This window comes from Pyrenophora tritici-repentis, chromosome 4, assembly GCF_003171515.1.
Source record: "Pyrenophora tritici-repentis strain M4 chromosome 4, whole genome shotgun sequence".
Lineage (NCBI taxonomy): Eukaryota > Fungi > Ascomycota > Dothideomycetes > Pleosporales > Pleosporaceae > Pyrenophora > Pyrenophora tritici-repentis.
The window spans coordinates 2,923,008-2,935,578 of record NC_089393.1 but is presented as its reverse complement, the minus strand read 5'-3'; the positions used below and the strand labels follow the sequence as shown (position 1 = coordinate 2,935,578).

The 12,571-nt window shown below is 48.0% G+C and overlaps 6 protein-coding genes across 6 annotated transcripts; 4 read left to right on the top strand and 2 right to left on the bottom strand.

Moving 5' to 3' along the window:
* Positions 1-467: 467 nt before the first annotated feature.
* Positions 468-1,040, top strand: PtrM4_098860 (HHT1, Histones H3 and H4; the record flags this gene model as incomplete). Its single annotated transcript, XM_001933755.2, has 3 exons — positions 468-657; positions 706-888; positions 937-1,040. 3 exons carry the CDS (start codon positions 468-470, stop codon positions 1,038-1,040), a joined length of 477 nt encoding a protein of 158 aa, XP_001933790.2.
* A 3,566-nt stretch (positions 1,041-4,606) lies between these two features.
* PtrM4_098850 (HHT1, Histones H3 and H4) lies at positions 4,607-5,179 on the bottom strand (the record flags this gene model as incomplete). Its single annotated transcript, XM_001930857.2, has 3 exons — positions 4,607-4,710; positions 4,759-4,941; positions 4,990-5,179. 3 exons carry the CDS (start codon positions 5,177-5,179, stop codon positions 4,607-4,609), a joined length of 477 nt encoding a protein of 158 aa, XP_001930892.1.
* A 510-nt stretch (positions 5,180-5,689) lies between these two features.
* PtrM4_098840 (Dimer-Tnp-hAT domain containing protein) lies at positions 5,690-6,611 on the top strand (the record flags this gene model as incomplete). The annotated part of the gene is made up of 3 exons (XM_066107282.1): positions 5,690-5,800; positions 5,846-6,185; positions 6,238-6,611. The coding sequence occupies 3 exons, from the start codon at positions 5,690-5,692 to the stop codon at positions 6,609-6,611; spliced, it is 825 nt and encodes a 274-aa protein (XP_065962950.1).
* A 1,355-nt stretch (positions 6,612-7,966) lies between these two features.
* On the bottom strand, positions 7,967-8,305 carry PtrM4_098830 (uncharacterized protein; the record flags this gene model as incomplete). Its single annotated transcript, XM_001933757.2, has 1 exon — positions 7,967-8,305. One exon carries the CDS (start codon positions 8,303-8,305, stop codon positions 7,967-7,969), a length of 339 nt encoding a protein of 112 aa, XP_001933792.2.
* Positions 8,306-8,491: 186 nt separating this feature from the next.
* On the top strand, positions 8,492-10,339 carry PtrM4_098820 (Trichoplein multi-domain protein; the record flags this gene model as incomplete). Its single annotated transcript, XM_066107281.1, has 1 exon — positions 8,492-10,339. The coding sequence occupies one exon, from the start codon at positions 8,492-8,494 to the stop codon at positions 10,337-10,339; it is 1,848 nt and encodes a 615-aa protein (XP_065962949.1).
* Positions 10,340-11,486: 1,147 nt separating this feature from the next.
* On the top strand, positions 11,487-11,819 carry PtrM4_098810 (uncharacterized protein; the record flags this gene model as incomplete). Its single annotated transcript, XM_066107280.1, has 3 exons — positions 11,487-11,566; positions 11,632-11,681; positions 11,740-11,819. 3 exons carry the CDS (start codon positions 11,487-11,489, stop codon positions 11,817-11,819), a joined length of 210 nt encoding a protein of 69 aa, XP_065962948.1.
* Positions 11,820-12,571: the final 752 nt, after the last annotated feature.

Below are 12,571 nucleotides of genomic sequence, written 5' to 3'. Positions count from 1 at the left end.
AATGTAGTAAAGAGAGTTATTAGGTGTTGGGAGTTACTGGGCGTCAGGGGCTGGAGAAATGGGTAGACAGCATTATGCTCACCTAGAAATGGTCCGTGCGCTGCTGCCTGCGCTAGCGCGAAAACGCGGAAATTACCCAAAATGATCAACACATCGATGATTCCTTCATTTTTGGGCTGCACGCATGCGCGAGCTCGGCGTTTATCACAGCAGTTTAACACGTTTGTATGATATGCTCGCTACTGATTTTGCAACAGAAATGGTTGTATGCGATCGTGAAACAGCAAATTACGTCATGCAGTCCGTGCGCTGCTGCCTTTACTAGTGCGGAAATCGGGAAATTGCCGTCGCCCAAACTTTCCAGCTACCTAACTCTTTCAGCCTACTACTTTCTTAATTGTCGACCACATTTATCACAGTAATTAATCACATACGTCGCCTACGTTCATCATCTACTCTACTACGCAATGGCAAGGACAAAACCACGGCCTAAGGTCACCGGTAAAGCCGGCCGGGGTGGTCCTGATGGCAAGACAGTTACTGGCGGCAAGCCGGCTCAGAAGGCCCTTGCTAGTAAGGCTAGACGTCAAGTAGCAGGAAAGTCTACGCGAAAGGCACCTGTAGCTGTTAAGAAGAAGCGCAAGTTTAAGGCCGGCAGTAGGTTATCACAGTCGTTTATCACAGCTATTTTCTAATTTAGCTTAGCTGTCGCATTACGGGAAATCAAGAGATACCAGAGAGGTTTTGAACTACTCTTGCGAAAACTCCCCTTTTCCCGCGTAGTGCGCGAATTTGCACAGGTGCACAAGGCCGATATCCGCTTTCAACGATCTGCAATCGAAGCTCTTCAGGAAGCTACAGAAGCTTTCTTAGTTGGTTATTTTGAGGGTATAGTCTATCTACCCTATACTATTTTTCATTTAATAACTTTTATAGACTGCAACATCAATGCTATTCACGCAAAGAGGGTTACTATTCAAGAGAAGGATTCTCAATTGGCTAGGCGCTACTTTGCGCGCGAGTTACTAGCTTTTCTCTAGATTATAAGATATATCTAGATACACGTGCTTAAATGCTAGCTGGCGAAGCCTCTGTATATTATAAATGAAACTAGTTAATGCTACACTGTGTTAATCTACTGTGATACTATATAAACTTTTCTTTTATTGAAATCTATATTATACATCTTGCAATTTTTTTACTATAACCCAACCCTAACCCATGGTCCGTGCGACCCCAACCCAACCCCAACCCAACCCTAAGCTTGGCGCTGACAAATGGGTTGGGGTTGGGTTGGGGTCGCAAAATTTCTAACCCAACCCCAACCACACCCCGACCCATTTGCCAGCGTAGCCTCGCCTACACTAAGCTGCCGTCTAGCGCGTTAGCGGACGATCGTAAGATCCTTAAGCCTGTTAAACCCGTTGTCACGCGGTGGAACTCGTACTACTTATGCTTTAAGCGTGCCGTAAAGCTGCAATTTGCAGTCAACGCCTACGCTACTTACTATATACAGCGGGTGCAAAGGGAGGACACGTTTGCGCAAAGTCGCGGCAATAAGCTGCTAGTTGCGCAGCCGTAGATGCGATCAGACGGCCTTACAGGTGCTAATTAGGCAGTAATTACAAAGTATATAGATATCTTAAAACCGCTTAAGACTGCTACAAAGCGCCTCGAAGGGCGCGGTAAAAGCGGCAGCTTTGGGGCTATTGCTGAGATAATTCTAATATTCGAATACCTCCTTACCTACTACGAGCAGCGCGTTAACGCGTATAAGGCGGTTAACTACAACGAGCTGTCAGATAATAGCACTGTTGAAGATGAGAGCGTACAGACGCTGGGTTAGACTAGCGCGACCCGGCATCTGAGAGAGCCAATCGGATCACAGGAAGGCTTGGCACCCCCCAGGTGTGCCCACAACCGTAGACAGAACCAACAAACAATCAACAATCAATATCATCACCATTATTACCTATTTCATCAGTATTCCAGATGAGAGTGAATATCTGACACGAGCACGATAAGTCGCCTAAGGATTACATTATAATTAACTTACGCGCAGCTTAGCAGAAGGCCGATAACTACTACTCTAAGCTAGACGACTCGCCCGCGTACTACGCTGCTACAATACTCTATCTGATATATAAGTACTATTGCGATAAGGCGTAGGCTAGGAAGCCTAACTAGCTCGAGGCTAGCAACGCCAGCTTTTAGGCGCTCTAGGTGCAGTACAACACTTCACCGCGCGCGGTAAGGCCGTCGGCAGTAATCCTAAGCGATATAGACGACGCAATTAATAGTATACTTAATCCTAGTACTGCTAGCAGCCTTACCGATAACGAGGATAAGTTTAAGAGGTGGAAGCGCAGCGAGCCGGCAGCTAAGAGAGGTACAGAACACGCAGATAACCCTATTAAGTACTGGGTGAGCATGCGCGATTGCTACCCTAGCCTTAGTAAGCTTGCGCTTAACGTACTCTCTATCCCAGCGTCGAGCTGTGAGTGTGAGCGCCTGTTTAGTGAGCTGGGCGACCTCTTAGAGCCGCGACGACGACGTCTAGGACCTCAACTTCTAGCGGCAATACAGTGCGTACGACGGTGGCAAAGAGCTGGCCTCGGAGGCGACGACGAGGTAGTAGAGGAGGAGGCAGCAGACGACGATATGGAGCTTTTGTGCGGGCTGGCGACTTAGGACGACGAAACTCAACACTAAGGCTAGCGCTAGTACAGGTTATCAAGCCGATCAATTAAGCCTTAATTAAGCTTACAATCTCAGCTTGTTAGCCCTAACAATCCAAGCTGACGCTCTCAAAAAACGAGCAATCCAATCTGACGCCTCAGCTTGGATTGGCTTGATTGTTGACAACTATGCAGATTTGATTTGATTATGAATCAGGAATCAAAATCTATGCCTCTCAGCAATTAAGTCTAATACCTTACTAACTATTAAGGTCTCCTCTACCCGTATATACCACCTTTTCCGGCCCTTGCGCTTTATAAGCTCTTCAATTGCGCTTCGCATACGCGCCTGTTCCTCCTGCAGCCAATAGCTTGTACTAGGGTAGTCTACTTACGATCGCTAGGCTGTAGTTTCTTTGCTTTCCTAGGCTTCTCTAAGCCTATAACTACAAGCTAAGATGTAATCTTGCCTATTAAGAAGCCTAATTCATCAAAGTTCTAGGTATCCTTATTAAGGATACCGTACTTCGCCTTTATTAATTAAATAAGCTCGAACTAGGGCAGTATAGGCGCTAGGTCTTTGTAGGTAGCTCGCTGGCGATCGTACAGACGGCTCTAGCGCTTCTTAAGCTTAGGTGTGCGCTTAATAAAGTTGTTAACCTAGTGCTTACTAACAGGCTTCCTGTGATGGATCAAACCTACGATCCCTCACGCGATCACGTGCCATACAATCACGTGCCACGCTGGCAGTTGGCCCGTGCGAGGAATAATAAAGTTCCCCTCGTACTTGTATATAGATCTGTACACACAATCTCACTTATTAGAGGCATCCTAACTATTGCAGTGTACTAGTGCCTTTACATTCCTACCTCGCTCTCTAAGTAGTCTATTAGCTATATCTCGTACAAGAGCCTTCGTTAGCGGTACGCTACGTAGACTTGCTTTAAGTACGCTCTGTAGAATCACCTCCTTTTCTAGCTTTATAAGGCGCTTTAAGTTTGGTTCACAGTCGCGTCGGGCGCGTCGTCCAGCGCGTTGGTCTTAGATTGTTGTTTAGGGGACGTTATAGATCTTAGTAGCGCGTTTTACACTTTGAATTTGCCTTAAATTAATATTAGAGATAGCAAGGTATATATCTCCTTCGTTGTAGGACATTTAGACGTTGCGTTGTTAAGACATTACGCGTTGTTGCTACGAAGGCGTGTTGGTGGGGTAGAGCTGCCGACTCGCTTGGGTTGCCGACTCGCATGGGAAACACGTTATATTAAATTTACAATTCTCTCCCGTTCTAGCTCAAATTTCTACAGCGCCTTAAGATAACGCGATAGATAGCGTAGAGGAGTCGAGCCTATTGTTGGGAATCGAACCTGCGGTAGATAAGGCAGCTGGTTGCTGCATGCACGAGCTTGGATTACACGGCTGACTAAGCCGTGTGGTCCGAGCTCTAGCTGCTGCCTTACTGCCGACCTCCCTCCACCTCCATAGAACAACAAGAACAATCACAATCATTTCAACTCGTTGCAACGAAGGTGATTCCGATACCTTAGCCGTATCAACACCTATACTTTTAGAATCTAAAGCCGTTTAGTAAGGTGCTATGACTGCGTATTTAGGAGTACGCTGGCAAATGGGTCGGGGTGTGGTTGGGGTTGGGTTAGAAATTTTGCGACCCCAACCCAACCCCAACCCATTTGTCAGCGCCAAGCTTAGGGTTGGGTTGGGGTTGGGTTGGGGTCGCACGGACCATGGGTTAGGGTTGGGTTATAGTAAAAAAATTGCAAGATGTATAATATAGATTTCAATAAAAGAAAAGTTTATATAGTATCACAGTAGATTAACACAGTGTAGCATTAACTAGTTTCATTTATAATATACAGAGGCTTCGCCAGCTAGCATTTAAGCACGTGTATCTAGATATATCTTATAATCTAGAGAAAAGCTAGTAACTCGCGCGCAAAGTAGCGCCTAGCCAATTGAGAATCCTTCTCTTGAATAGTAACCCTCTTTGCGTGAATAGCATTGATGTTGCAGTCTATAAAAGTTATTAAATGAAAAATAGTATAGGGTAGATAGACTATACCCTCAAAATAACCAACTAAGAAAGCTTCTGTAGCTTCCTGAAGAGCTTCGATTGCAGATCGTTGAAAGCGGATATCGGCCTTGTGCACCTGTGCAAATTCGCGCACTACGCGGGAAAAGGGGAGTTTTCGCAAGAGTAGTTCAAAACCTCTCTGGTATCTCTTGATTTCCCGTAATGCGACAGCTAAGCTAAATTAGAAAATAGCTGTGATAAACGACTGTGATAACCTACTGCCGGCCTTAAACTTGCGCTTCTTCTTAACAGCTACAGGTGCCTTTCGCGTAGACTTTCCTGCTACTTGACGTCTAGCCTTACTAGCAAGGGCCTTCTGAGCCGGCTTGCCGCCAGTAACTGTCTTGCCATCAGGACCACCCCGGCCGGCTTTACCGGTGACCTTAGGCCGTGGTTTTGTCCTTGCCATTGCGTAGTAGAGTAGATGATGAACGTAGGCGACGTATGTGATTAATTACTGTGATAAATGTGGTCGACAATTAAGAAAGTAGTAGGCTGAAAGAGTTAGGTAGCTGGAAAGTTTGGGCGACGGCAATTTCCCGATTTCCGCACTAGTAAAGGCAGCAGCGCACGGACTGCATGACGTAATTTGCTGTTTCACGATCGCATACAACCATTTCTGTTGCAAAATCAGTAGCGAGCATATCATACAAACGTGTTAAACTGCTGTGATAAACGCCGAGCTCGCGCATGCGTGCAGCCCAAAAATGAAGGAATCATCGATGTGTTGATCATTTTGGGTAATTTCCGCGTTTTCGCGCTAGCGCAGGCAGCAGCGCACGGACCATTTCTAGGTGAGCATAATGCTGTCTACCCATTTCTCCAGCCCCTGACGCCCAGTAACTCCCAACACCTAATAACTCTCTTTACTACATTGAAAACACCCCATTTACAACAGCGCATTATCACAGTCCCCGCCATGCCTGTCGCGAAAGAGCAAGTCGGCGACGTACCTGAAGGCCTAGTTCCAGCCATCAAACTTGAACCTCCGCCTGGGTTCGAACAAGATGAGTGGGAGCAGCTTACCGATGTAATAATCACAGCCATTTATCACAGCTTATGCTAATATAAGCAGGGATTTGCGTGTGAAGCTGACGAGATTGACGGTATCTTAGATCAAAGAGGTAGTGGGGGTTCACGAAAAGGCCGACCTATCAATTTGAGCGTCCCCTATACTGGCTCTCTGAGTGGTAGCGCCCGTGCTATTGCTCAACGTGAACGCAAAGCTCTTTTCGATAAAGAGGAGAAGGTACTTGAAAGCGTTAGAACAGCCGACCGCTCCGCGAAGTACCAACTGAAGAAATCGCTTTTGCAACAGCCTAAGTATAAATTAGCAAATAGTGCTAGACAGGCTAAGCTGCTAGAGAAAGAGTGGGATATACTTTCAGAGAAGCGGTTTACCCAGAAAAAGTCTGGTAAGTTATCACAGCTGTTTATCATAGACATCTGCTAATAGACTATCCCAAGTGGCGAAGGATATACTAGCAATACCAATTGCTCAGGTTGGGGTTGAAAGAGTTTTCAATGTTGCTAAGGATGTTATTGGTAGTCGGAGGCACCGACTATCTGCCCGGACAATACAGCAGATAATGGTTCTTAAGGATACAATATCTCAAGAGGAAGAACAGGGTCTAGACTACCTAGTTGCTCAATTAGGGGAGGATGGAGAGCCAATTGACGAGGTTAATGATCTTTTTGAGCTTCCAGCCTCGTTAGAGCATACCTTCGATATAGATGAGGAGAACCAGACTACAGAAGAAGAGTCGGAGGAAGAGGTCCAGGAGGAGCGTCAATTGCCACCTCGAAAGCGCCAGCGTCCTCAGCGCTACCGTGATAATTAGCTGTGTTAATATATCTCGTTTTATGTATCTACTATATCATCAACGTGTACACATTATCTTAATTAAGTGTTGTTCCGTTAAAGTACCCAAAAAATATAACCCAACCCCAACCCAACCCAACCCAACCCAAGCCCAACCCTACCACTTGGTCTGTGCGACCCCAGCCCAGCCCTAACCCATGGTCTGTGCGACCCCAACCCAACCCTAACCCATGGTCTGTGCGACCCCAACCCAACCCCAACCCAAGACTGGGTATACCCAACCCATTTGCCAGCGTAGGCGAGGCGCTAGAAGTCCTCGAAGAGCTTATACTGTTGTGGCGTTTTAATATAGTTTATAATACTGAGCAGTACGCCAAGTGGGCCTACGCGTCTCTACTCCTCTATGAAGTCGTGCTCGTCGGTGAGCTCTTGTACGTCGTTGTCGAACAAGGCGGCGCTACCCTTGCCCTAGAGGAGCGTCTGGCTGATAAGGTTAAGCGTGTGAGGTCCGCAGCGGAGGCGCTGGTAGGTGGCATTAAAACTATACTCTTGAGCTAATATTGCAATAGTACTGTTGTTATTAGGGGCGTTATTAAGCACGAAGTAACTAATTAACTGCGACGTGATCTTAAAGTCCTACAGCGTTTTTATAATAACCTCGGCTATCCTCTCGCTACTGTGAGCGCCTGTCAGCTAGGGCAGCGCTATAGGCAAGTCCTGCAGGTCGCCTCTGCTGTCGACAAAGTGCGCAACGACGCCTAGAAAGCCACGCTTGCCGCCCTTTGTCGTCCATCTATTAAAGCTAAGGTGTACTTTGCTAAGCGCCTGCGACAGTTGCAAGATAACGCGCGGCTTTAGGTGCTTATATAAGCGCGCAACGTACTAGGAGACGCTTATATAAGACGTCTAGAGCGCTCGTTCTGCTAGTAGGTTAGCAGCTTTAAGGAGGCGTCGAAAAGCTAGTGTTTCAAACTTAGAGAGAGGGTAATTGTTCTTAACAAGCTAGCTAACAGCTGCTAGCTAGAAGCGCTGGGTATTAAAGCTAGCGAGCTCGTTAGCGACCTTCTGCGACACGCTGTTGTTGCCGTCCTTAAGCAGACGTTGTAGCTAGGTAGGTTTTGCAGCGACGGCCGACTTGCTGTAGCTATAGCCGCGCTTAGGCAGCTCTAAGTGTCGCTGCGCTGACGACGTTAAGAGCGTCGTCTTATATATCCCAACGCCGGTATCTATATACTTATGCTCGTAGCAGTAACGGCACACGAAGTATAGCTTACTCGGGTCCTTTAGCAGCGCAACGCGGTAGCTATAGCAATAGATCTAGCTCTTGCGCGACTTCTGCAACGAGAGCGGCTTTATATATATGCGTAAACGCCCCTAATTAATTCCCTTAAAGTCGTCTATAAGGCTCGCGTCTAGAGCCTCTTGCAAGGTCTTATTGTCTAGGGCTGCTGCCGACGAGGCTGCTGTTACCCTCTCGCTGCCCTCGGTAGGCGCGACGATAGCGTCTTCAGGCCGCGACTCGCGTAGTTGCGACTCAAAAGTTGAAGCCTGGGACGCCTCTACGAGAGCTCTGCGAGGCGACAGACGCGACGGCGATAGCGATAGCTGACTATCAACGGCTATAGGCTGGCTAACAGTGCCGCGGGCGGTGGACGATTTAACGCGTTTTTTCGGGCGAGTAAGGTTATCAGAGGCGCGTTTCATAGGAGGCATAGCGGTAGAAATATAATAAGGGCGACGGAAGCCAAAAAAGTGACGCGATAGTAGGTTGCAGAAGTTAGGCTAATTACGTACTAGTAACGTGTCTGTGCGCGTGATGCCCATAATCGCGTGCCGCACACCCCGCAACATCAACACCAATCCACCCTTACCACTTCAACCACCCATAACTCCACAACCATGAGTTGTATCAACGCTGCGATTGAAGCTATTGAATCGCGTGATCCCGGAGATAAATTTACATACTCTGAGGTTGCGCGCCGCTTTGGTGTTGATCGCTCTACGTTGTCGCGACGCCATCAACAGATCCGGGGCTCAAATGAAGCCAAATCACGTAATCAGCAACTCCTTCACCCACACCAGGAGCTACAGCTTCTAGAGCACATTGACGAGCTTACTGAGGCTGGCTTACCACCGACGAGGACTATGATCCAGAACTTTGCTAGTGCTATAGCCGGAAGGGCTACCTCCCAAAGCTGGGTGACGCGCTTCTTTCACCGTCATCCCGACGCGATTATATCACGTTGGTCAACTGGTTTGGACCGCAATCGCCACCGGGCTGATTCTGTATACAAGTACGAGTCGTACTTTGATCTACTATCTACTAAAATGGCTCAGCACCATATTCGGGCGCAGGATGTATATAATATGGATGAGAAGGGATTCCTTATTGGAGTGACGGGGAGGAGTAAGAGAGTGTTTAGTAAGCAGAAATATGAGACTGGGGGCTTTAAGAAAGTGATACAGGACGGCAACAGAGATTGGATCACTGTTATCGCTGCTATATGTGCTGATGGGAGTACGTTACCGCCCGCGATTATATACGAAGCTACTTCGGGCAACATGTACGCCAGATGGGTTGATGATATCGCAATTGACGATCCAGTCTACGTTACCTCAAGTCCCTCAGGGTGGACCAATGATCAGGTAGGCCTGGCATGGCTCGAACAGGTGTTTGATCGCCATACGAAGGAGAAGGCCGGCAATCACACACGCTTACTCATCCTTGACGGCCATGGGAGTCACGTTACTATGGAGTTTATTGACTATGCGATCGCCCACAATATTATGTTACTCATACTACCCCCCCATAGTACCCATACGCTGCAGCCACTCGATGTGGTAATGTTCAAACCTCTGGCAGCCGCGTACTCACTCAGCTTGCAGCACTACCTCCAGGCGAGCCACGGTCTCTTAGCTGTGAGGAAGGATGACTTCTACCGTCTTTTCAAGCCTGCCTGGGACTCCTCTTTCATTAAGAAGCACGCGTTGAAGGCATTTAAAGCCACTGGGATAGCTCCTATAGATCCCGAAGTAGTACTTAAAAAGTTCCGAAAGTCAACACTAACAGCACCGCCGCCACTAGTGAACGTGAGTAGAGCTACTATCACGAACCTCATTAATCAGGCCTACGATCCGAGCTCTATTGCGGCCAACAACCTCTCAGAAATACTCCTCCGCCTCCAGGCTGCCAAAGAGATCGCCGAGTACGAGAAGGACGCACTGCGCGCGGCGCTACACGTTCACCAGAAGCCCCGCAATCGGCACGAACCTCCCCTAGATCTACAGCAGCGAAAAGCGTTCCATTCAGGGGCAGTTTGGTGGTCGCCGTGCAAGCTTCGAGAGGCCCGCTTCAGGCAGCTAGTGAAGGAGAAGGAGAAGGAGAAAGAGCTACTTGATAAGATAGAGTTGAAAGAGGCAAAGGAGAACAACAGGATCTATCAACTTAAGATCAAAGAGGCAGCGCGGGCGGCGCGTGAGGAGGCAAAGAAGGTGCGGGATGAAGCCAAGGCTGTAAAGGCTGCCGAACTTGACGCCAAACGACGCGATCGCGACGCTGCAAAGGCTATACAACAACCCCAATCGGGCAAGCGTAAGGCTTCAAAGCCCGCTGCAAAGCAACAGCCAAAAAAACGACGCGTGGGTGGTGCTGGCGGTGGCACTCTGGCTGAGGTGGCTGCACCGGCTCCCCCACCAACAACCACCCGACGCGGCCGGGCCGTCAATACTCCGGCAAAATATAGATAGACAAAGTTGTAGAGCTACGTCTATAGATCAATACACCGGAAAATCTCGCGATAATAGTTATTGTACGTGGCCGCACAGCCTCAACTTTGCCGTCGTCGCGATATTGGTGGGGTGTGCGGCACGCGATTATGGGCATCACGCGCACAGACACGTTACTACGACGACTACAACACCAAAAACCTATCGTGAAATCGCTCCTTCTGCAAAACGAGCAGCCTCACGCGCCACCTTAATCAAGCCTATTAAGCTGAACAATTAAGCTGACCCTCCTCAGCTTAGATTGCTAAAAAATTATTATAAGCGAGCTTGACTTGATGGGATTGATAGTTATCAAGCTATCAATCAAGCGCTTGCAAGCCGCTTGATTGTTGACAAGTCTGCCGGTAATGACGTGAAGAGAGCGCATATTGAATTGCTGAGAAATGAATCAATGCACAATGAATAGATGATTCTAACGGCTGCCTATCTGTGCTACTAAGCAGTTTTATAGCCGCATACTAGAAAGCAGTAACGGCCATGCGAGTTACACTAGCCTCGCGCAGGATCTGAAGGACTTCCAGCACACGTGACTTACCCGCACGACGCCATACATAGGCTAAATCCTTCTAACAGACTGCTTCCACTCTCTGATCGTTAAAACGAGGGTTACATCCGAGCTGCAGGAGCTATTAGGGCGGATGCAGACTTGCTATCAGTTAGTTATATCTATCTACATACTAACTGATAGCAAGTCTAGGCCGCATTTGCGGCATGAAAAGACCTGCAGAAGCAATTTATGAACTTAGGCCATCTTTCTGAAACCCTGCATTGGACAGACTTGTAAAGTTGCATGCGCCAACAAGACACAACCTTCCCAATTTATCTATCAGCTATTAGCGAAGCACCAGCAGCTCCGCTGAGAAGTCGATTTACTGGCAGTTCAAAGTGCCATGTTAATAAAGCCGGAAAAAGCGGCAGACGATTGCTTTGATTGCATACAACAACGTGGGGTAGGTTGATTGAATATGGACCATCTCCGCGAGCGCCGTGGAAAGCAAGCATGAGTATATAACGACTGGTCCGCCCTGTTGGGGGAGTTGCACCTATCCAAACTTCTTTTCAGGTGCACCTCGTGTCTAAACCCTCGTACATCTTAAGCTCAAGCAGTATGCTCTCGCTCTTCAAGTTTGCTTCTCTGGCCGCCCTCCTAGGCTTAGCCGCAGCTCAACAACAGCCATGCTACAACGCGTATGCTACCTTCAGCCATGGGGGATTGTCCTCTACATTATTGCATCGCTGACATCCGTCTACAGTGCCGATCCTCAAGACGGAGTAGGAAGCTACTGCCGGTGTGCAGACAACCGTTCGTCATCATTTTGTGTCTGTACAATTCCATGACAGCCATTGGCCCTGTTGTACAGTCTGCTATTTTCCGGGCAGCGACACCAGTAATGGCTGCGATCCGCCAGGCCGACAATTGGATTGCCCCGGGGGCCTATGAGCGCGGCAGTTAAAGATAGGCTGCAATTAAAAGTTATAAACGTGAATATAATAGTTTACTATTTAACACCCACCTTTTTCCAATTGGTAAAGTTTGTTGATGCCCGGGTACCCAGTACCCTTGTCAGGTTGGATCTGCAGCTAGTGCCCGTTTTGGTATAGTCGCTTTCCTTCACACAAACCGTAACTTGGTTCACATAGTCTCTTATAGCCATCAATAATAAGCAAGCGACGCGCGCCTATACTACGAGCCTGCGTGTGAGCGTTGAAGTGCTTTAGCCACTCAACTCCAAGCTTATTATTCGTCCAGCTATTGTCGCTGACTGCGATCGCCTAGTCGCGTGGGATATCCTCCTCATACCAGGCTGATAGGTGGTACTAGCCAGCCAAGATAAGGAATGGTGGGACTAACCAGCTAGCAGCGCTGATAGCAGCGATTGGCGTTACCCACTCGCGATTGCCTGGCTGAATACTCTTCGGCCTGCCTCTCCTCTCTGCTCCTGTTATAACTAGCTGCGTTGTAATCTTGCCTATTATAAAGCTAGTGTTGGTTGGCTTTGCACTAAGTGCGTAAAGGGAAATAACGATAACTAGGAATGCATTCTATGTGGTAATGATTCTGATTGATTCTACGAACATAGGTGCTACGAAGGTATACCTAAGCTCAGCGGAAGTCGGGCCGAAGTCGGGCCGAAGTGTTGAGCATCCGACGTCCCTACCGATACTCACGATCCGACAGCTAGCTTCGTTAAA